Source organism: Platalea leucorodia (genome assembly GCF_965183815.1).
Source record: "Platalea leucorodia genome assembly, chromosome: 11".
NCBI classification, from domain to species: Eukaryota; Metazoa; Chordata; class Aves; order Pelecaniformes; family Threskiornithidae; genus Platalea; species Platalea leucorodia.
In genome coordinates, this window is record NC_138833.1 from 11,551,162 (window position 1) to 11,574,615 (window position 23,454).

The 23,454-nt window shown below is 49.5% G+C and overlaps 2 protein-coding genes across 2 annotated transcripts in view; one reads left to right on the forward strand and one right to left on the reverse strand.

The window, feature by feature from the left end:
• The window catches only part of CANX (calnexin), a 49,625-nt gene that overhangs the window by 24,335 nt on the left and 1,836 nt on the right, over positions 1–23,454 (reverse strand). The window lies entirely within an intron of this gene.
• On the forward strand, positions 14,178–18,029 carry LOC309596099 (leukotriene C4 synthase-like). The gene is made up of 5 exons (XM_082323861.1): positions 14,178–14,339; positions 15,162–15,261; positions 16,315–16,385; positions 16,620–16,701; positions 17,091–18,029. The coding sequence occupies exons 1-5, from the start codon at positions 14,282–14,284 to the stop codon at positions 17,215–17,217; spliced, it is 438 nt and encodes a 145-aa protein (XP_082179987.1). The 5' UTR covers positions 14,178–14,281; the 3' UTR covers positions 17,218–18,029.

The following is a 23,454-nucleotide window of genomic DNA, read 5'->3' on the forward strand; positions in this document are numbered from 1 at the left end:
CCTGGCGCTGAAGAGGCTGGATCACAGGGGACAAATATTTCAGTCATTTTGGTGGGTCTTTGTGTGTGGTGGATGGCCCAGGTGGAAAACTGAGCTTTACAACCTCTTAAATCAAGAGCTCTGTAAGTCAGTAATGTGCAGGAGAGACTTGCTCCTGAGAATCAGCCCTCTCAGGGTAAAACCCTTCCTAGAAACAGCTCCTTCCCCACCGCGCGTGAGATGCGAGGGAGAGTGCATGTCTGCAGGGAGGGTCACAGCACAGCTGCACTGCCGCCACAGTGGCTGCAACTGGCCAATAAGGATTTCATGTGCACTCACTGTATCCCTATTAACCACTCGGTCATACATTGGAGCAGCAGGGCAGAGTGACTTTGCACATTTAGCTCCCTCTCCAAAAACAACAACAGTGCTGGAGAACCCCAGCTCAAGGGAGTGGTCCATGCCGGGGGTGGTCTATGCTTGTGCTCACCCCAAGAAGTTTTCAGCAGATGGAGAGGCAAGGTAAGTCTGTGTGTGCTGAGGATTTATGTCCATTTCTCAGTTAGAACTTAAATTTGTTGGTAATCAGGTGAAAATATTTACGTGTAAATTGGAAATTACTGAAGAGCCATTTCCTGACACCAGCTTCTAATTAAGCTCACAAACCAACGAGAGGCCCTGCAGAAGCTACAGTCACCAGCAGCTCTGGTCCTTGCACATCCCCTTCGCCTGGCCAGTGGTGCTCCCTCCCGGCTGCCTTGCCAGCTGGTTTCAAATCCCTGAACCACATATGGTGTCTGTGTTTCCTTCCACTACTTGGGGTGTTCCCTGACTTAACTATGCCTGGCGGAGAGGTGTCCTGTGCAGCCAGAGACATTCTGCCCCACGGAGCAGCCAGAAGATCTCTGGCACGTTTGTCCCAGGCTGGGATCCCTCACTGTGCAAGCAGGACACCGCTTGCTGTGCCTGGGGGACTGCAGTGCTCCCAACTAAAGCACCACCAACGCATTTGCTGCCCCGTGGCTGCTTGTGCATCCTGGCTCCTGGAGACCATCTCCACCTTTCCATTCTGACATTTTTATTTTCCTGTCTCGTATAGCTGTTATTCAGAAAAAATGCTGATGCACATTTATTTCCCAAAGAAAATTACAAGGCTGTCTTGGTAAGCTGCAATCCCCTGTGCTTTCCTAAGCACAGCGAAGGGGGCTGAACAAGAGGACTATAACCAGGCACAGAGAAGGGAGAGGCTCCTTCTGCTGTTTCTCCCAGGGGAAGGTCCTGCTGAACACCCACTGTTCACATCTGCAGCTCCCCACTGCCTTCTGGTGGCAAAAATGCATTAAAATCTCCCTCCCAGCCCGGGCTCTCCTCCCAAGCCAGCACCAAACACTTGCGCTGGGTGTGTGGTTTGGGGCCCCATCTCGCACCCTTCCTGGCATCGCCTGGCCTTCCCCTCCCTGCAGAGTCACTCTGAAGTTCCTCCTCTTTTCTGCAGAAAAAGGCTCCATTCTGTGCCAGAAAAGAAGGTGGGGAATAAGCAAACCCTGTGTTTATAAGGGTCTGACTCTGCCTCCAGGGATGAGATGTGTCTTCAGCATTGCTCTGCCTCATGGGGACTCTCAGCTCCTGGCAGCCCTTTGCCAACAGCCCCAAAAGGTGCAGGCACCTCCGAGGCTCTCTCTTGCTCTGGCTGCCCGGTGTTAGCTGGTTGGGAATGGTGAATGGATTGCCATCCCTGGTTGCCAGGAGCAAAGCAACCAGGAGTGAAGGGTTTACAGGATTTGCTGCTGCTTGTATTTGTGGTAGTCATCTCCTAGGAAAAGATTAGCTGCTGGGTCCGGAGGTGATCCCGCATCTGCCTGGCCTCTGAAGTCCAGCAGGAACAAAATGTTTGCTAAGGACTTACTCACCACCAGAGTGAACGGCTGCCGAGCCATGCTGTAACCGGGGACAGCAGTGAAGTCAGCACAGATGCGGCAGCAGGATGAAGAGGAGGACCGCAGCACGCCCCTACTTCCAGCCCATTGCGTGGAGCTATGTGCAGCGAAGGCAACCTTGGCAAGTCTAACCTGGTGGTCTGCCAGAGTTTTCTGTGGGAATACACTGCATTTTCTTACATTGCTGTGGCTGACAAAACCAAGATAACGTTACAGTGCTGCATGCATTCCCTCCCTCATTTTAATGGTTACAGAGGAAGATTTCCTTTGGTTCACTAGTTCTTGTCAGTCTGAGCATGCCCGAAAGCATCTGGTAACAGGCAAAAGATATGCACTATGGAGAGGTACTCCAGGTTTCTTTCATGAGAATATCTATGTTTATCTTGTACCTGAGCTGACTGCTCCCAGGAGCTCCCTGCAGTGTAGGGTGAACCTGAGACACAGCCTGTGGTGTCCCTATTGGCTTTGTAGATATCAGAAGACCCTTTGGATGGGAAGCCAAGGCTGTCCACGTCACCGGCAAGTGCCCGTGAGAGCTCTGTAGCCCTCCCCAGCATCAGCTCAACGGCTCTGCTTTGGAGCTGCTTGTGCATGACAAAATGGAGACAACAGACCTGGTGACTCTGTTTCTCCTTCTATTAACACCAAACAGTTCTGTCCATCCTGACTCAGACCAAGAGCCCGTTCTCTAGTCTTACCTACTGAGTTTGGGTCTTGCTGCCACTGCCGTTTGATTACAGGGAAATGAAAGGAAATGATGCTTAGTGTTATTTCAGAAATCAAATAACCTTTTTTAAAGCAGATCTAGGCAAGAGCACGTGAACCAAAGAAGATGTAAGCAAGAGTCTGGAATCCACTGGATTTTCTTCCAGTTAGGAGTAACGAGGGTGATCAGTGTCGCCCTAAGGGTGTGATGTTCTCCTTGTTCTTTACTGTCATGAGTTTAGATTTGCCCCAGTTTTCAGTGAAGCCGGCTGAAAAGCTGGAAATTGTTAAACAGCCCTAAACGTGGCTGTTCTAATAATGTTTCCAGGGAAAATGGTGAGTCACAGATTGAAAAGCAGCACTGTGGCTGTGTGCAGGTGCAACAAGCGGTGCAGTATTCTCTGCAGAGTTAGAAGATGGAGAAGCTTTCTAATGTAGAAACCCAAGAGAGTGTGGAGGTGGGGATTTATTTCAGAACTGGCTGGCTCTTAAAAAATCAAACAGAAGTTGGGGGATGAGAGGCCTCCTTTGATATATGAACTGATAGGAAAACGAAGGTAGTCTAGAGTCAGTCACAAAAAATGTCTGCTTGGCACAAGAGTGAAAGGAATGGTTAAGGTTACACAAGTGAAACATGACAACCTTTGCTCTCATTTTCAAGTCAAATAGCTTAGAGTTAGATCTTATCACTCAAGACTTCAATTAATCATGGGGTGAGTATTATAACTGAAAGAAATAGATCAAATTATAAAGGCAAGCTGCTGCCAAGCTCAATGGAAACTCGAAAGAATGAGGAGGAATGAAGAGATAGGTCTGATTAAGACTAATAAAAATATCAGCTGTGCTTCAGGGGATGTTGCTGTTCTCAAACGCAAATTCCAGAGTCAAAAATATGGTGCTTTAGTTTTCCCATCAAGAAACCAGGCTAGGTAAGAGCTTGAATTCTTTAACCCCGCTGAGATGAACAGGCTTGCAGCTGAGCTGCTCCCTCGTTTGCCTTCTTAGAAACTGTGGATTATAACTATCCAGTGCACATCAGACAAGCTCACTATTTTTGTTTTACATTTCCCATTCATTCCTTTCATTTATTCTAAATGTTTCCCCCATTAGACTCTGTTTTTTGCAAATGTCTATATGTGGAACTGGAATCAGCTGCTGACTTACTTTATAAAAGCACATCATTATCTTCCTTTGTTATTTTGGGACATTTTAATCTAAGACTTTGTCCTGTGAACAGGTACATTTTTAATCTGTCCATCAACTCAGTGGCAAGGGTCTTTCCTTCTGTTCCTGCTGGACAACCCCTATCCAAGATACAAGTGGATGGAGCTGTAAGCTTTCTGTAATAGTAGATAGACTTTTGTTGGAGGTTGTTTTCTGATACCTTTTTACAAGGCAGCAAAAAGAATCAAAGAGATCCTCCTCCCTTTATGAATACAAAGATGTAGATCTGAGGCAAACTCAGAAAAATCCCTAATTAAATTTAACACGAAACCTGTTTCTAATGGTTTACTAATTTTTTAACTGATTACTAAACCAGCGTCTGCTTTACAGCTCTTCATAGATTTTTATATATATACACACACTTGTGTGTATATATATTAAAAATCTGTATCTATATGTATAATAAAAATCTATATGTAATAAAAATAGACATAATAAAAAATCTGTATGTATATATCTGGTTAAGAAACCCTATATTTAGGGTTAAAAAGATCACTGGTACAAGAAATGTTAAATACTGAAACTATTGATCATTAGACGATTTGAGGAGGAATTTGAACTCATTTTCACTGGAGTAAAAAAAAGTGTTCTGCAGATAGCAGCTGACTGTGTTTATTGTAAATATTGAACCTCTGGAAATTATGAGCGGAGATTTTTCTGTTTGCTTTAGTAATGACCTAAACACTGGTCCCTGGTAAGTCCTGTACCAACAGACTGGATTGTATGTTCCTGAATAGCCACATCCTTCTTTGACAGAAGTTAAAATTATAGAAACTAGTAATGTCCTAATAAAACCTCCCACAAAAACTTGAATTAAGGATAACTCTGTAAGGACCTTACTGTCTGCTTGACATCCATCCTGCTATTTATCAGACAAAATAAAAGATTTTTCCTTGCAGCATAGTCTGTTGGCATTTCTTTATAGAAAAGGTGAGACTGATCCTTAAAGTTCGTGTACAATAAACGCCCTTGTAGGTGAGCATCTACGTTCTCCTCCAGATGCCCTTTTCCAAATGGAGGTTCAAGCTGAAGTCCCCATTCTCTTGCCCATCTTCACTGCCACAGGTAACTAGCTCAGAAGGGATTTTGCTTGCTTGATTGGCTGTAGCCAGTCCCAGAAGCTCTCTGGTTGCTTCATATCTATCACTTCTAGTCTTGCCTGCACTAGAAAGTCTGGCAGACGGGCAGTTATAAACCAGCAAGCAATTACTTGTTTGGTGATGTCAATGAATTAAAATCCAATTTGGCTGCCTTGGCCCAGGCCATATCCTTATAGCATTGGACTATATCAGCAAATGATGAGCAGTCATACAGGTTATTGCTAATTCTCTTTCTGTGGCACATGGCTTAGTGAAAGATCTTTTAAATAGATTGTGAGACACCAGTGCTCCTCTTGGGCAATTGCGTGAATTTGAGATTGAGCTCCCTTAAATCCCTTTCTTGTATAATCTGCTTTTCTTTTTAATTTCTAGTGCTGTTGTTCCTGCTGCCAAAAGCTTAGTTGTCACACAGATACCAGAGCTCTTTTGTCCACTCAAACAGCAGGGCAAATTATTGTTTGGTATTTGCAGAACTATAGCAACAGCCAAAAATTTAAGAGAGGTATTCAGGATGAGAAGACCAAGACAGTGAATAAAGTTCAGGAGCTGTTACATGTAATCAGTGAAACTGTACAGGGCATAGCATCAGTTTGGGATCTCTGCAGGTGCTAAACAAAAGGACTATAAATTGCAATGTAAAACTGCAATGACCAGCACTAATGTCAGGGCTTTCAAATACCAAAGACCAAGCTCCTGTGTGCTGTGTTCAACTCTGCTTTGCCACGCCAGACCCCAGATAAAGGCTACTCTGATCATGCAGAGGTAGGGCATGAATGCTGTCCTGCAGACAGAAGCCTGCATAGGCAGCAGGCATTGAGTACGGACTTGGGCATTGAGAATTTTCTTAATGGAAGTGGCTACCATGTAAAGTCATTAGGTAGCATCCCAGTCCTGTGCAGTGTGGAGCCATTAGATGGATGCTGGAAAATGGGTTTCCTTAAGTGTGATGCAAGGGGCAGCAGGATCCACGTCCCAGTACTGTCCATCTTGCTTATTGCTGTCACAGGCACAAATCAAAAAGAGTAAGTCTACATGTTTTGCAGAAAGCGTATGGAAAGCGTGATGGTTTGTGAGGGATTTGTATCACTAAGAAAGCAAGTTTTCCTTAAAACAAACATTGAATGCACCTTGCTGGAAGAGGGCAGTGGAATTATGTCATGAAACTGGAAGTGGTGAAATACTTCTTGTGTAATGGCTACAAGAAATCCTCAAATTACGGGAGGTTCTCTCTACCTTTTTTCCCAGCAGAGCTCCAGGTAGTACAGCTGTAACCAGGAGCTCAGTGATTACCTGGTGTCACTCACTCTTCTTGTCAGAGCACTTATAGACAACATCCATCTCCAGGTTTCAGGAGACAGATAGTCTGCAAAGTAACATCACTTAATTGCCATTTCAGCCTCCCAGTGGTTAAAAGCAAGGGTGTGCAGGCAAGTTTGGTATTTAGCACTGTTTCTGGTTGTTCTATTCTTTTACACAATTGCATCATGCAACCATTTCACACCCTAAAAATAAATTCAGCTGGTTTTAAAGCAATTCCTTTATCCTAGTGTCGGATTGCTCACCGCTCCATGACTGCTGAGAGGCAGTTTCTTGCATTTTGCAAAAGCCCTCTGTCCTTGATGAGCTTATCAGCTGCTTCTCAAAGGCCTCTGTGAAGAGGAAGATTTTCTAACTTAGAGCCCCTGTCGGTCTGTCTGTCCTGGCTTCCCATGACACAGCCCCTACCTGCCTGCCTTTGTGGGCCAGCACCCCCGTAGCTGGAGAGGCTGAAGTTGCTCAGAAGGTGCTGGAAGAAGATGGATGCCAGGATGGGTGCCTGGCCCCAGTGGCACCTCTGGGATTGCACTTGGCCCAGCTTTGCAAACCGGGAACAGGGACAGAAGGGGAAAGGCTCAGAAGGAGCCTCCAATTCTGGTACCTTAAATGGTGCCCCCCAACTTCAGACGCTGGGGGTAGGAGTTATCTGCCTGTGCTGGTGGACAGCAGAGCTGGGTCAGCCTTCATGCTGCATCTGGGCTCCATGTGAGGCCGGAGGAGTTGCGTTCTTGTGGCACCTCTCCCGAGGGACTGTCCCCCGCCCCACTCTCCCTGTGGCTGCCACCACTGTCGAGTACACCCAGGTCAGCTCAGCCTCGGCCAGGCTCCAACACACAAAGGCTACAAGAGGTAACAGCCAGTAACCAGAGGCCTGTCCGCTCCCAGACTCGCATCTTGCCCCTGTGACCCATGGCTGCCACTGGCTCCCTGGTCTTGTGCCAGCAGGAGATGCAGGGACTGGCTCTGTTTAACTTCTCCTTCGGAGACATTCCTCTGGGCTCAGCTGTTTACATGACCTGGGCAGCCTCTTCGCACTGCTTATGCTGCCCTTGCAGCCTCGCAGCTGCAGCATGGTGTGTGTACCCCTCACTGTGGCAGCCCACCTGGTGCCAGGGCTCCGTTCCCTGCCCAGCTGCCCTGTCCCCTCGGGCACATCACTCAGGGCATCTTCTGGGAGCAGAAAAGTGAAAGAGTTCGAAGAACAACAGTCAAATGATGACCAGCTCTCATCTGCAGCAGCTGCCTTTGGTTCCTTCCAAAGATGTATTTCAAAACTTTTTAACACTGGTGATGTCAGAGAAGCTTTAAAGAAACATCCGTCTGCCTCCTACCACACCCAGCTGTGCAGCCCCAGCACCTCTGCCCTCGCATGAGTTCCTCTGCAGGTCTCGTCCCTTGTACCGTGCCAATTGCTGGAGGCTCTGTGGTCTCACCCTTCGCGTTTGTCCAGCTCAGCTGTGGCCCAGGGCGATGGATGGGGTGACATGGGGCAGAATGCTTGCCAGGACCTGCGTCCCACCAGGTGCAGTCCCACAGTGCCAAGCAAGGAGAGCAGAACAGCTCCAGTGAGGGTGACCGGAACAGACACAGCCCAAAGATGGCCACACCAGCCCATCACGATGAGCGATGTCTGAGGAAGCCAAGCTCAGGGTCAAGGAATATGACCAGATGCAGGGGACCATGGCAAAATACGAGTGCGAGGCCTTGAGGTTAAATGCAGCTCCTGACTGAACCAGGGATCCCCCACAGAAGTTTTTTGCAGCTCACATGTCTTCCCAGTGGTGTGGTCCCCACTTAGAGAGCTGGGCAGCCCTGCCTGCATCTCTGTCCACATCACACTCTGCCTCCCATGGATCTCCCCTCAAACCACCTCCTTTGTCTCCCTGAAACTCCTCCTTTTCCCTAACCCCGCGTGGGAGAGAACTTTGGTGTGAAAAGTCACCGTGACGACAGAGGGACCACTGCCATCCTGACTGCCCCATCTCTGCACACACAACCCCACAGAGCAACACCTCCCCAGTTCAGGCAAATTCTCCCCACTCTTGCCCCGTGCCTGGCAAGCCAAGGGTCTCTCCTTCACAGGAGACCTATCAGGAATGTCAATCTCCTCTGTAAAAAATGTCTCCTTAGAGCTGCCCTCGCTCAGCCCCTCACCGATGCCCTGCCCAGCTCTATCTCATAACAGGGCAGGGCTGGCCAGCATCCAGCTTTCTGGTCCAAACGAGATAGAAAAGCTAAATAGCTCTATTTCTTCACCTCTATAATTTAGAGAAAGGGAAGCTGCACTCCATGACCACTCTTCAGTCTTTGACGTATTCGATGTGCCCTGTAGCCTTGCAATTTTTTTCCCCACATCATTATAGGATAATACTAAGTGTGTGTTACCATAAGAGCAGCCAAAGATATTTGAAAGGCTTGTTTGTCCCTCCGCAAAGGGAAATCCTCCCCCTCCCTGCCATATGCACTTATCGCTCCAGAGATTCATTCTTCTTTGAGCTAGCCAGAAGTGCCGTTGCCTTTTTGTTTGTTATTTCTGACATTCTGCTGAAAAGGGAATAGGAAAATTGGCAAAACACATGGAAAGGAGTTGCCTCATGAGACACTAACATGAGACAATGCAGGACAAGAGAGGGGTTTAATTTGTCTGGTTTAATATTTTTAACAGATATTGACCATAAAAGAAGGACTATTATTCATTTGCATGTATCAGTGCCTTTTGATGATGGGATAAGGGGAGAATTTTGGCATTGCTTTTATACTGATGTGCCCTATAGTCAAATTTAATATGCATACAGACAAAGCTCATCAAACTCCTTTAGAAGAAAGCTTTAAAAAAAATTTCTCCAAAGTATCCCTAATAAATGAGTATATATACTCATTTATATAATTTCCCAAAGACTTGGCTTTCCATCTTGCTTTTTAAAAAATGGCTTTGAATGTTTTCCCCATGTATTGGGCTTGAGTGGCAAGGTTTTGGTAATGTGTGGGCTACAGGGGTGGCTTCTGTGAGAAGCTGCTGGAAGCTTCCCCCATGTCCGATAGAGCCACTGCCAGCTGGCTCCAAGATGGACCCGCCGCTGGCCAAGGCTGAGCCCATCAGTGACGGTGGTAGTGCCTCTGGGATAACAGATTTAAGAAGGGGGGGGGAAACCTACACAATTGCAGCCGCAGAGAGGAGAGAGAGTCTGTGAGAGGAACAACTCTGCAGACACCAAGGTCAGCGAAGAAGGAGGTGCTCCAGGCGCCAGAGCAGAGATTCCCCTGCAGCCCCTGGTGAAGACCATGGTGAGGCAGGCTGTCCCTCTGCAGCCCATGGAGGTTAACAGTGGAGCAGAGATCCACCTGCAGCCTGTGGAGGACCCCACACTGGAGCAGGTGGATCCCCGAAGGAGGCTGTGACCCTGTGGGAAGCCCAGGCCGGAGCAGGTTTGCTGGCAGGACTTGTGACCCCGTGAGGACCCACGCTGGAGCAGTCTGTTCTTGCAGGACTGCACCCCGTGGAAGGGACCCACGCTGGAGCAGTTCATGAAGAACTGCAGCCCATGGGAAGGACTCATGTTGGAGAAGTTCATGGAGGACTGTCTCCCGTGGGAGGGACCCCACGCTGGAGCAGGGGCAGAGTGTGAGGAGTCCTCCCCCTGGGGAGGAAGGAGCAGCAGAAATAACATGTGATGAACTGACCCCAACCCCCATTCCCCGTCGCCCTGCGCTGCTGGCAGGGAGGAGGTAGAGAAAATTGGGAGTGAAGTTAAGCCCCTGCAGAACGGAGGGGTGGGGGGAAGGTGTTTTAAGATTTAGTTTTTATTTCTCATTACCCTACTCTGATTTGATTGGCAAGAAATTAAACTGATTTCCCCAAGTCAAGTCTGTTTTGCCCATGACAATAACTGGTGAAGGATCTCTCCCTGTCCTTATCTCAACCCACGAGCCTTTCATTGTATTTTCTCTCCCCTGTCCAGCTGAGGAGGGGGCATGATAGAGCGGCTTTGGTGGGCACCTGGCATCCAGCCAGGGTCAACCCACCACACCCCGTTTTATCTTTAAAGTAAACCCCTTCACCTTTACTGAGATGAGAAGCACTGTCAATAAGAGCGCTTGGTCATGGTCCTGCTCCATGCAGTGGCATTCAAGCAGAGGGTTAAAGCAGAGATTGGTTTGGCCCTTAGAAATTTTGCTATAAGTAATCATTTGAGAACATTTATGTGACCTCTTTGATATGCCACAGATAGGGAAATCTCAGGAACATCTGTCTGAAATCCATCTAGATCAACACATCTCCAATATATATTGAGCTTGTACTCCAAGGGATGCTTCACATAATCCCAACCTGGATGTTGTTGGCAAAACCAACCACCTGCTATTTTACTTTCTGAAAGGAGGAGCCTCTGTATAGATGCACATTTTAGGAAGACATGGTAATTCTTGTCATGCAAAGTTTTTAAGGTTATTGCAAAATGCAGAACCTAGGACATATTTCAAAATGTTCAGGAGATCTGAGCCAGTTTGTGCCTCACTGGGAGCCCTGGTGGGAACCGCAGAGCAGAAATCGTCTGCAGCTGTCCCCACTTCCTAGGAGCAGCCAGACGTGTCCAGCTGCATCTTTGTAAGGGATGAAATAGTGAATTGGCCTTTTCTTGCCATGTTTTTAGCCCGTCCTTCCTATTACAGCTGCAAAATCCAAGAATTCCAGGAAAATCTCAACAAATGTTGGTCTGAGTTAGCAGAAGTCTCCACAGGCACGGGAGGTCAGGAAGGTGTGTTTCTGGCCCCACCGTTCCAGCTTGAGGGAGCAGTTAGTTGAACAGTCTGAGGTGCTCGGGGCTGAGATCTCTTTCATTCTCCTGAACTAGAAAAACTCTTTTTTCTCTGTGTGGCTTTTAATTCTTTTGAATGAAAACACCTCTCTTTTTTTCTATGTGGCTGTTAGAAAGACATTAACTGTTCTCACAAGCAGTTCCACAGTCACGGGTTTGGATGTGCTCAGTGGCTGCAAAAGAATTTGAAGGGAAAGGAAGCACAAATGCCAACTAGATTAGAAAATACTTCCACATTTCTACAATACGATTGGAAGGACAAGGCACCTCCATGCTTCACAGCTGAAGGGTAAGTTGCTCAGTTGCAAAATATTCCCTCTTCCACAAACAGAAAGCTCTTGGCCCTTTGTACTCTCATGAAATACATTTCTAGGGAATGTTATTGCATGTAACGGTGCTGGACTTGGTGCTGCTGGCTTTTCCTTGCCCTGCTGCTCCTGGGTAGTATAGGTATTGCAAACTCTGTGGATGCTTAAAACTCCTCTAAGCCTTTCGTGTTGCTTATTTTTCTTCCCAAGATTATTTTTAATCCTGTTCAGTGTTGCAATCCAGGTCACAGTACAGCCCTACAGTGATAATTAGGAGGCAGAAAGGATTACTGGCTGCAGGAAGAGGCAGTAGAAGCAACCGTGGGCACAGAGAAATGCCTCTAGCGATGACTCAGTGGGAGGTGCGAGGAGTTTGGACCGTGCCAGGTCCAGCCGTCCCGTGATAGAAGGGCCATGTTTGCACAGTGTAACGTGGAGAGGAGAGTACACGCTGGGGAGTGGGAGAGGGGGACAGTGTTTCGTTAGCTTCTGCTCAGCAAATCCATCCCGAGGTGAGCCTGGGACCACAGAACTTGTCTTTGCTTGGGAGGAAGTTTGGCTGCGTCAGCCTCAGAGGGTGAGTGTTTGCAATATGCTTATTTCAGTGGCATTGCAGGCAGATGATGACAGCAATGACGCCTTGTCCCCATCTCCCCACCCTGGCTGCCCCTCCCGCCCCTCTGCTCCCGCGAAGCCTAGGGACACAGTGGCTGTGCAGCCAGCTGAGCTCACTGAACTGCCTGCAGGCAGGTCTCCGTTTGCTTGCGGACTGAGAGTTTTCTGTTCCATCAGTGGTGTGATCTGAATCACCATGTGGTTGTGTAGTCGTTAGGTCGGATGTAAATGGCAGGAAGGTGGTGAAGGCCAGGGCGGTGAGTGGGACACTGTCTGCCGGCTGGAGCCTGCCGTGGCATCCCCTACACAGGGACGCTGGTGGCCACCACAGTCCGCAGGATGCTGAGGCTGTCCAGTGGTGACAGTCCCATCATCGAAGGGCATTTTGTGCTGTGAGGAGGGTACTTGTGTCTGCTCCTTGCAAACACAGAGTGAGAACAGAAAATAAGGCAAGTTCTGATGGTGACAAACAGGGACAAGAAAAACATTGTTCCCTTCAGGAGGTAAAGACAGCTTGAAAAATTATGCTTATAGGGGAGGGAGGAGGAGGGGAGAGACATCTGTGCTTGTTTATTCATTCATGTTTCTACTAGCCTTTATTATATTTAGACTACACTAGATGATACTAGAAGTATTTTGCATCTAGTGATGATCTGGGGAGCGGGAGTGCTCTATGGCAGCCTTCACAGCTCCTCCTGGCCCAGCTTTCTTTACACATATTTGACACTTGATGCAGGATACGCTGCACTGTCATCCGATGGAGGTGTAAGCTCGGATCGGTTTTGTTCTGTTGTTTTGCTTTATATTTTCTTTTGCTAGCTGGCTGTAATCAGACAGGAGCAGAGGGAAATCAAAGGTCGTTAAGCACCGCGAGACCCCTGCCCTTTTTGAGCTGACACAGGAGAGTCCTTTATTTCTTTGACAGCTAAATGGGAGAAAACGAAATACAACGTTCCTTGTATTTTTAAACAGTTGCTGGAATTAAAAAGGATCAATTCTGAGACGAAAGAATTACTCTTACTGCTGGTGCTTGAAAAACAGGGGTGTCTGCATTTGATATTTGGAGAAATACTAAGCTGGGACATTGTTATAGCCTCTTTGGTTGCCTTTATCCCTTATAGAGAGGCAGAAAACTGGAACCAGTTTATTGCTTCTTAGCAAGTCTATGAAGGACATCAGGCAACTTCTGTAAACTGCTTTAATCTGATTTTATTTTCTATAATAGTGATGTTTAATGATCACTTTGTCTTGACCCATTTTCCTTTTTCCCTGGTCTGAAGGGAAAATTCTTTGAATGAAGGGAGAAGAAGGAAACAAAGTTGGCAGTCTCAGCAGCTTGCAGCCATGCCAGCTTTGTGCTGTTAAACAGGAATTAGCCGAGTGGCTCTCTCCAGACATGTTAAAACATAATTTCCTTTTGCTATATCCTGATGAATTCTGCAGGTTTTTACCCACACAGAACTCTGTGGTGTTTATGATGAGAGTTAATTTGGCTGAGGATTGATCAGAAGCCTTAAATGCACAGCTCCCAGCCTTTCCAGTACAAGGGCCAGCTCTGAAACCCTCTGGGTGTCTGACATTTTGCAGGACCCATCCCCAAATAAAGTATTACTGTGCAAGACAGATCTGTACCTTTTATACTTTATCACATCCTGTCTTACTGTTGCAGTGGATTTTTCACTTGGGGGCTTTATTCGATGCTGTCTCAGTGTTGTGGCTATAAGTCATGCTCTGTGCCCAATGCACGCTTTCCAGAATCTGTGCATGCAATGATACGTACCCGGAAACGCTGCCTGTCCTGATGCTCGAGTGATGCAGAGCAGCTCAAGCGGGGATGCAATTTCTCATGCGATATCAGCAAGAGAGACGTGACCTGGCCTTCGTTAGGAGCGGTATTAAACCAGATGCCGCAGGGGGAGTGGATTGCTGGGCTGTTGAGATCTGTCCCCCCATTCAGCTCCCAGTTCCCTTCTCTTATCTCTGATACTTTAGTGCTCCCTGCTCACTTTCGCACTTCCTCAAAACTCATTCCTGGAAAAGGGAGGGTGGAACGGAAATACTCCATTAGACCTCTCTCCACTGATTTACATTTCCACAGTGAATATGGTAATGGACAAGCCAGACTCCTGGTTTTAAGCACCACATACAAATCTCCCCTGTTCATTTAGAGAAAACCCATGCTGCCAGCTACCACCACCAACTGCCACATCAGCAAGGACTAAACCTGGCCAGAGGAGCTTCTAATCAGGAAATCAGTTTTTCTAGGGTCTGGAAGAGTCAATATGTTGGATCAGATTCATCTGCTGGCTGCCGTGACAGTCCTGGGAGTCCTGGAGCAAGGTAGGGGCCATTGGATGCACGTGCCCAAATACTTGCTGGGTCAGTCTACTGTACCTCCACTGACTTCCTTTCACTTCCATATTTAATTTCTGTTGTTGCACTGGCACTTCCCTGCTTTTCAGACAGTGGACTGGTATTTTGTCTGGGTTTTGAAACGTATTCAACAAAACCAGTGCCTAGGAAGCCCTTCCTCTGAACTGACCTACCTCCTCAGTTCAGAAATTTCTTGGTAGATCTTCTCTTCTGCAAACTCGTAGAATTTCTTTCTTTGAAAAATGGGTTTACAGCAGTTCCTGAGGGTTGTGTAGACGTTAGCATACAAAGAGCACTGTGGGGCAGAAAGGTGGAAGAACTGGCTGCAGTGGGTCACATGGAACATCTCCCAGATGTGGTTTCACATTGCATGACAATTTAATTCAATGTCTGGGTGGCTTATCTATGGCATCAGTTCCCTCCCTACTCAGCTATTGGGATTTAGAGGGGGAAAAAATTAAAGATTGAAAAAAAATTGGCAGTAACAAAGTACATCTGCACTGCGTATCAATTTCTATAGATAATAGATGATCTGTTAATTATGCAAGAGAAAAGCAGATATCTGCTGGTGGTACATGACTGCATACTCCTCGCTTCACTGTTGCACTGGGTCATTGCTTTTCCTTGCCTGAAATGTATCTGGGATTTTTATCCAGCTTTCTCTGCTATGTGAGGGTGCAAGGTTAGGAGGAGACCGCAGATCTTTTGCTCCTACCTCTGGCAGTCTCCTGGCCCCACTGTGCCCAGCCAGAGGACTGACTACTGCTACTTCTCTCTCTTTTGCTGCAGCCTATTTCTTCCTCCAGGTGATCTATGCTAGGAGGGTGTTTGGCATTTCTCCTCCAAAGATCTCAGGCCCACCTGAATTCGAGAGGATCTTTCGAGCACAGTAAGAAACTCCTCTTATGTGATGCTTGCCAGATCTCATGTCTAATGGCACTGCCCCTCCCCTGCTTTGCCTTTCATTTCTTGGGACTGTTAATTCAGCAGTTACTCACCTTCCAAGTTAATGGGCTTAAGAGTCAGCATCAGGACTGGGTTGGCTTATAAGTCCTAAATGCATTGCTGATAGAAATCACACAGGAATCTCTGCTGTAGAGTGAAGGGCTGCTAAAGACATAGTTGTCGGTGCCTGAGACTTAGGCTGGTTTTAGCCAAGTGGTGTCAAAGCCTCAGGCAGCTTCAGCCCTGCTCTGAACCCTGCTTGCTGGGAAGGACAAGCTCCCAGAGAGATCTCAGCTGGGGCTGGGCTGAGGATACCACAATCCAGCATCTCTGCCATGACTTCTGTGCTAGGGCTGCAGCGGGGGAGGGAGGCAGATAGAGAGGAAGCTTCCACTTTTGCTGTAGCTGAGCACTGAAAAAAAGCAACCGGGCAGCAGGAACAGGATCCCCTCAGCCATCCCCTTCTCTGCTCTGTTGCCAGCCTAGACTCAGCCTCATCCAGCATCCTGCTACTTTGTCTTTGGGGGGACAGGGCATGGCATACAAACATCCAAACAGCTAAGTGCTCCCTCCCACTCCTGCCTGAAACCCAAGCTGCTCTGGCCTTATCTGCTTAAGATGCACTTCATCCTCAATGTGTCTGCAGCTTGCTGGGGCAGACCTTCCTTGCAGCTTTGGGCTTTGGGGCTTTTACAGCAGGGTTTAAGCTGTGGCACCCAGGAAGGGGCAGTGGGGGTGGTTCACAGAGCCTTTCTGTGCATGGTCTGACCTGGGCATCTTAATTTCCTGTGCCCTGGAGACCCAGTTCCTTTCACTGTTCTATTCCTGTGAATAAAGATGGGATGGGAACTGTGGGGAAAGGTGCAAGCCTGGAGGTTTTTTTGGTGACATCAGCTCTAAAAAGCAACAGCCTCCAGCCTCTGGAAACTGCTAGCGGAAGCAAAAAAGGAAGATCTTCCTCCTCTCCATTGTTTATGACCTTCCTCTTTCCTGCCAGGGTGAATTCCTCTGAATATTTTCCCATTTTCCTGGCACTTCTGTGGCAGGCTGGACTCTTCTTCCATCAAGGTGAGAGCAGCCCATTACCTGGTTTGTCACTGAATCTGTTCCGCTGAGTGCTGGCTCAGTACTCAGGTCCTGCTCACTTCCTGAACAATAAACTAGGTAGTAATTCTCCCTCTGATGGGAGGGTAGAGCCAGAGGACACAGAGCCTCTATTCCTTCACTTTGAGCTACCTGCTTGGCTCAAAGTAGCTCTAAAAAGCCTTTGGAGATGGTCACTGTGATCTCTCTCCACTGCAGGTCTCGCTGCAGCCTTGGGTCTGCTCTACCTCTATGCCCGCTACTGCTACTTTATGGGATACAAGGCATCGTCCTCAGAAAGGTAAAGGCCTCTGCCAGCCTGGAGTACGTGGTAACCCCTAGGGGTTTGCATTTGGGAACATAATGTGCTTTGGGGAAGCTCAGGACTCCCTCTGGCTGCTTTGGGGTCCCCGCATGACTCAGCCTTGCCAAACTTTCCTCGGGGCATAACGTGGGCATGGGTACAGGGCTGGGGCCAGAGACACAGATACGGGGCAAGGCTGGAGCTGCCCCAAGCCCTTGCGGGTGTGCATGTGCTCCCTTGAGGCGGAGGCCGCGCATAGGACCCCACGCAAGGGAAAGGGGACAGCCAGGGGCTGCCTTTCCACCCCTCTTCCCCAGGGAGGGAGGGACTGTTCCCGGGCCAGAGCAGTGATGCTCGGTCTCAGCAGGCTCGCTCTCTCCTGACAGGCTCACCCCGATATATTTTAGCACTGGAGTTCTCTGGATTCTCGTTGCAGCGTCAGTCTTGGGCATCTTGCATTTCTTCCTCTCTCACTATGTGGGGCTGAACATCCTCCAGCTTCTCACAGCGTGACCTGCTCCTCCCTCATCCGTGTCCTCGCCTTCAAGTCCTGCTCCCTCCTGCCCATGGTAACAGACTGGCTGTACCTAATACTGCACAAGCAACAAATCCACCCTCACCTGAGTTTTTAACACCTTCCTCCCCACTGCCCAGCACCAACATGAACTGCTGAGCTCTTCAGGAGGTATTTTTCCCCTGACAGCACTCTTCATGCCAAGTGCTCCTTATCTGGCAGCTCTGTCATGCCTGATGCAGAAACGACACTCCAAAACAAGGAGAATTTTAGGAAAACTGGACACATAAAAGCAAACTCATCTCATCCCAAGCTTCCCAGAGAGCTGCCCCAGGGAATCACCATGTGTTCCCCTTACTCCAATGGCTCTGCCTTCAGCCCAGGCACCGAAGGCAGGTTCATGCCAGTTTTCCAAGGCCAACACCTAAGAAAGGCATTTGTTTGAAACCAGCTGTGGGCTGAGGCGAGGAATAAACGGGAGCAGCCACCAACATGTTATGCAAAAGTCTGTTAGTGCCTTTGTAATGGTTATTAGCCATTGCCTGTGGGTGATATTGTAAATCAGACTGCACAAATTCATAACCACTACCGCATGTATAACTTTTAATACTGCTGAGCAGCAATGTGCACAAATAAAAAGGCACTGAGCTTGCTGTGCTGGGTGTCTCCTTGTGGGTCTGCAATTAGCAGAGAACAAAAACACAAGCGTTTGAGCGTGAGGCAGCTGCCTTTGTTTCCCCGCTGTGCAGTGCAACGGAGCCTGTGACCCTACGTCTGGCGGGAGGAGAGCTCTGAGTAGGGACAAGCTGATTTTCAGAGGTGCCGAGCTCCCAGACTGGGGGCTGAGCTGCTCAGCACCAAACAGTGGTCCCCGCTGGGTGGTTTGGCGTGTGCTCAGGTCCCCCTCTGGGCTTGGCCCCCCTGCAGCAGGAAAGGCTGGATTTTCACGGGAGCTCAGCGTTCACAATGCTGATGCTTTTGGCCATCAGTCCACTCATGTTAGCGACACAGCTCAGAAAACACCAGCAGTGCTCCATGCCATTGTCATGGGAGGACTTCACACCAAACCCGGAGAGCGAAAATAACTGCATTAACATGCTGCCAGTCTAACCACATTTTAAAGCCTGCCGTCCACCCCTCCCTTCCCCAGCAGTTTGCATACTTAGACTGTAAGAACAAAAGGCAGGGATTTTTGGAAGAAGTGACTAATTTTTCACATTGTTTCATTTCCTTCCCTGCATTTTAAATTGGCTTATCCAGCAAAGCCCTCAGTCTGTTTCCCTTTCGGGTTCTGCCTTGGAGTCATGCTGCCATGTTGAAGTTGGCAAACACTGCAGGGGAAGGCTTCAATCCAAACAAAAGTAACTGTACAGCACTTGCCTCCGCAAAATTTTCAGTGCAGCAGAGCCCCATCCTCACAGGAACCCCTGGGTGTCACAGCAAGATAAACAACAACAAAATAACTTTTTTTCTAGCAGCTTTGGTAATACACTTTGGAAAAGGCTGAGCGTCATTTAACCCCGGCTGCGCCTCAGCAAGGCCAGGGAGGAAGAGACATGCCACCTGCCCCCAGTGAGATTTTACTTAGCCTTTAACACATCCCACCATCTCCTGAAGTTAATTCTCAGTCCTCACCTTTTTACCAGCATAACCAGTCACCTCCCAGAGGGTTAATACAGAAGGACCAGCTGCAGCTGCCCGTGCAGGTCCTGGCTCCGTGTCAAAACCCCGCTGTCTTGGGTTAGTCCAAGCTGGTGCTCACTGGTTCTGCAGACACAGCCTCCATCTTTTACCCTGCAACCAGTTTTCTAACCCTGCCGTATCGGCCTGGCGCCACTACCCACCTCAGCCCTGCTTGTCTCAGCTCTGTGTGTGACAGGGCTGCAGAATGACTCAGAGGAGAGAAGTTAATGATTCAGCAGCGAGGCTGTGGCAAGCTGCCTTCTCCCCCTGGGTGCACAGAAGACCACTAAAAATCTTGGTGCAGCACAGTGAGGCTCTGGCCCCAGCTGCCCACCATCGCTAGCTCTGCCACAGAAAAACTGCCCAGCACATCATCCCCTTGAAGCAATTGTCAGAGGGGTCGTTTCAGGTGCCTCTGGCAGAAGGAAAACTCCTCCCCGTCACCCAAGGATGCTGTCATTACTCTGCTACTTCATAACTGTCATCAAAGAAAATCACTTTGCATGGCACCACGGTTCAGTGATGCTGTCGATGTTTCAGGATTTATCCAATTCAAAATCCTGCCGCCGCACAGCATATGGCACTGGCGCTGCATGAAACCACTTTGCCCACTCGCATCTGCTGCAGAGATGCTGAAGAGCCAGGTTTGGACTAGCAGGACGCGTGCTGGGTGGGACAGGGTCTGCCCGTGCCACCCCAAGGTTACGCGGCGCCGGGGTCACCATCCGGCTGCCGTAACGACCGTCCCCGTGAGCGCCAGTTTAACGGCAATCCAACCGCCCGGCAGCACTGGTACGGCCAATTGCAGAACTGCAACTGCCACTGCTGGGAGGGTGAGGTTCCCCGTTGCTGCTGCGGCAGCTGCGGGCTCGCTGCCGCTCCTGCCCGGCCTCCTGGGAGCCCTGGCGGGGGCTGACCCACGAAACCAGCTCAGCTCCCCCCACCTGGGGATTTGTGTCCCGGCTTAATTTTCTTCTGGTCTGCTGAGCTAAGCTGGCTGAGGGAAGGGCCGGGTGAGGGGGGCACGGCTGCGCTGGCAGCAGAGCTGAGGCCGGGCCGCTGCGCCCGCAGCAGAGGAACTGCAGGCCGTGCCCGAGCCCGCCGGTGCGTGCCCGGGCCCTCCCGGCCCTGCAGCTCCGGCAGCGAGCCCTGCCCGCCCGCGACTCCGCTCCCCCGGCTCCGGCCGCCGCCGATCGGGAGAGGGCGCTGCTGCCACGCGGCTGCGGCCGCCGCGCTGGCGGGAACGGGGCGGCGGGGGAGGCCGGCAGCCGGCTGCTCCCGGGCCGGCGGCCTGCGCCAGCGGCGTCTGCCGCTGCACCCCAGGAGGCGGCCAGGGCAGCGGTCACGCAGGCTGCCTGCACGCAGAGCCGTGGCGGCCCTCACGCACAAACCCTCCTGCTTCAAGTTCTGCCTGTGCTGGGCCAGGCCCTGGTATTAAGGTTATTGGGGTGGGGGACTCCCGGAGCCTCGCAGAAATCTCCTGGAGACGGCTCACAACAGACCTAAGAGCCCCCTGCAAGCGCTTTGCGGATTCCCGGGCTCCTTCCTGCTTCTGCACATTACGGCTGCCAGTTCAGTGTCAGCAACAGGGAGGGAAAGGTTTGGCGTGAGATATCTGAAAGGAAATCCACTCTGATACTGCCACAGCCTCCCAGGTGAAGCAGGCGGCCGGACAGGAGGCCAGCAGAGAGCAAAGGAAACCTGCAGAACCAGTGAGAACTTTTTTATCGCAAGAAATGCACAGGCTGAACTTGTAAACAAGCCTCCGTCCCTGATGGGGCTTGTTCCCGCACGAGCAAACGAGTGACAATGAAAGTGCACAGCTCTGTCCCCCGACGAAGCAACTGCCATCTGCTGCAGGGGTAGCCGGCGCACATGTGTTCCCATATCTGTATTCATAGGAACCTAGCCAGGTTCCTGTAAGGCTTTTGTAACGTGTTGCAGAACTTCGTACCTTATTTTTGTCTTGAAAACTTCAAGGGCGCCCACGTGTACTTTCCTACCATCATGTGACAGCCTGTGCAGGGTATGTGCACAGACAGGTCTCATGTGCAGACACCAGCAGGTTTACATGTGGCCCCAGCACCGAAACGCTGTGCCCTGGGACCAGGGAAAAATGCACCCTTCTCCCGAGCTCGAGGAAGAGCAACCCGGTCCTACTGGAGCACGGCTTGGTGGGGCGGACGGAGCACACCCTTGAATTTCCCCAGGAAGCAGCACTGCTAACTTTCTTTGAGGGGGGGTGTGTGGGAGGGGAAGGGCCTATAGGGCTGGGAGAGGAGGGTGCAGCTGGTGGCCCCGTCGTTGTAGCACTGGCATGTCACCCCTGTTTCCATAGCACCAGCATCCATAACACGGGGCCAAGGGGAGGGAAAGAAGTAGGTCAGACTGGGCTACAATACCCAGACTTGTCTATCTACGGCTCAGCCTGATTCAGGAAAGGGGATGAAACACAGAAGAAAGGGAGAGAGAAAAGAGAAGGAAAAAAATGGGAAAAAAAAGGAAAACACAAAGTGTCCATAGTTGGAGCAATGCATTTCTTTCCCTCAGAAAAATAAGGACCTTTTAAAGCCACCTTTGTGTATCAGTACTGAGAGACCGAGACTAGCACCCACCTCCTGCCCATCTGACAACAGACTATAAGGGAATTCAAATGCTAATTTGGAGCCAGACTTCTCAATGGGTCTTTATTTCTGCAGCAGCTCCAGGATCAGAGCTCTGGGGAACCAGCTGGCTGGAGCTGTGAGGATGCTAGTCTCCAGACTAGTGCTGTGGGATGCTCTCCTTTCCCCTCTCCATTCTTCATCCTCATTTTGTTACCCCCTTGCCTTAGTTTTACTTGTTTACATTCAAGTGACTTCAAGGGCAAGGAAAAAGAAAGGCAGTCACACTGGAGTTGTGTAACTGAAATAACTGCGGTAGTGACCCATTTTATGTGCTGAGTCTGCAGAGGCCTCACTGTCAACGTAACAGCGTTTTGGTGCTTGCCTGTGTGCAGCACGGTCATTTTGAATGATGTATCCATCAATGCCAAAACTGAGAGGCAGTAAGACGCAGAACCCTCTTGATCCGAGTAAACGCATGGACACATAGATCCGTGGGGTGCATAGCAGAGCAAGACCAGAGGAAGGAGGAGCACTTTGCTCGGGGGCAGTAGGAGGGTGTGGGTGCAAGAGCACAATGCTCACTGGAGAGACTGAGATGGGCTGGGGTGGAGAGCGTGACTGTGGCTGACCCGTGTCACACCTGCAGTTTGAGCACACTGTGTTTGGTTTGAGCACCGCACCGTCGCAGAAGAGACGCAGCCGTGGATGGAGGCGCAGGGTGTTTCAGACAGACCTGTGACAGCAGGTGCCTTGCCCGCAGGCAAATACTCCCTTTACATTACCACAGGCCACAGCCCTATGCAGTAAAAACCATTCCTGGCTTAGATAGTGGGGTAAAATTCAAGCAAAACCAAAGCTATCTGCCACTTCGTATGTTAGCAGGTCAAGACAGGGAGGCTAGGAAAGTCCACATTCTAAGGTTACAATTCACCTCATCATCAGTTTTGTACCTCCCAGTAGTTATCACTTGTAAGTGATAAGAGAGCACCAAGACTACTTCTTTCCCCTGGTAAGGGCAGAGCCACAATACATACAAGGTGGACAGGGCTTAACATGCCCTTTTGTGAATGCCCTCCCTCCAAAGGAAAACTTAGACATTTGCTGTGGTAGCTTAGGAAGGAGTGTGCTCTGCTCCAGTCCTTGTCGATGCTGTGCCCAACTCTGTGTTCAGGGATTTCCAGGTCTAAGAGCTAAAGGTAAAAGGTAGGAAGAACAAAGGCAGGGTCAGCACTCAGGAGGACTCACAGAGAACTCCTGGAGTGAGAGACTAAAAGAGGATCTGTGCCAGCAGCATGTGCATCAGCTGCATTGCTTTGACATTGCACTACTTGATAAGAGAAAGCTGGGTGACCCCAAACAGCTAAGGCAACATTACCTGCAAGGGCTGGAAGTCGGGGATCATCAAGTCAGCAAGGATGAAACCAGTGAGCTGCTGTGGTCACTGCTCCTGAGCCTGCAGTTGGTGAGTGTCTAAAATAGGCTCCATTTCATGAACATGGGTGGCTAGAACAACAAGAGCTCAGGCACTGTGTTATCTGTCCTGATACTGCAGCACATTCTCCAAAGAGTGGGCTCGGTCACCCCACTGTGAAGTATTTACGGCTTTACAGCTCATTCTCCTTCTGGGAGAGCATAAGGGAATGCAGGCAAGGCTTGTTGCAATGGATGCAAATGGACATGTGCCCACCTCTCTCCTGGCACGTAGATGGCTGAACTGTCAAAGAGCTGTAAATGTGCTGCCTGAGTGAAGAAACCTTCTCCGAGAGCAGCCTGATGAGCTCAGTACAGCGCTGCACGGCCAGATGACTTCTGGATCAGAGCTGACTCATGCCCACCTAGCTCAGAGTCAGGCAAAACATGCAGATACCTAAAGTATGCTGGTAGAAGACACCTTTTCTACTGCTGGAACTGCATTCACAGCAAGGTAGCTAGCTGTATCAGTAAAAA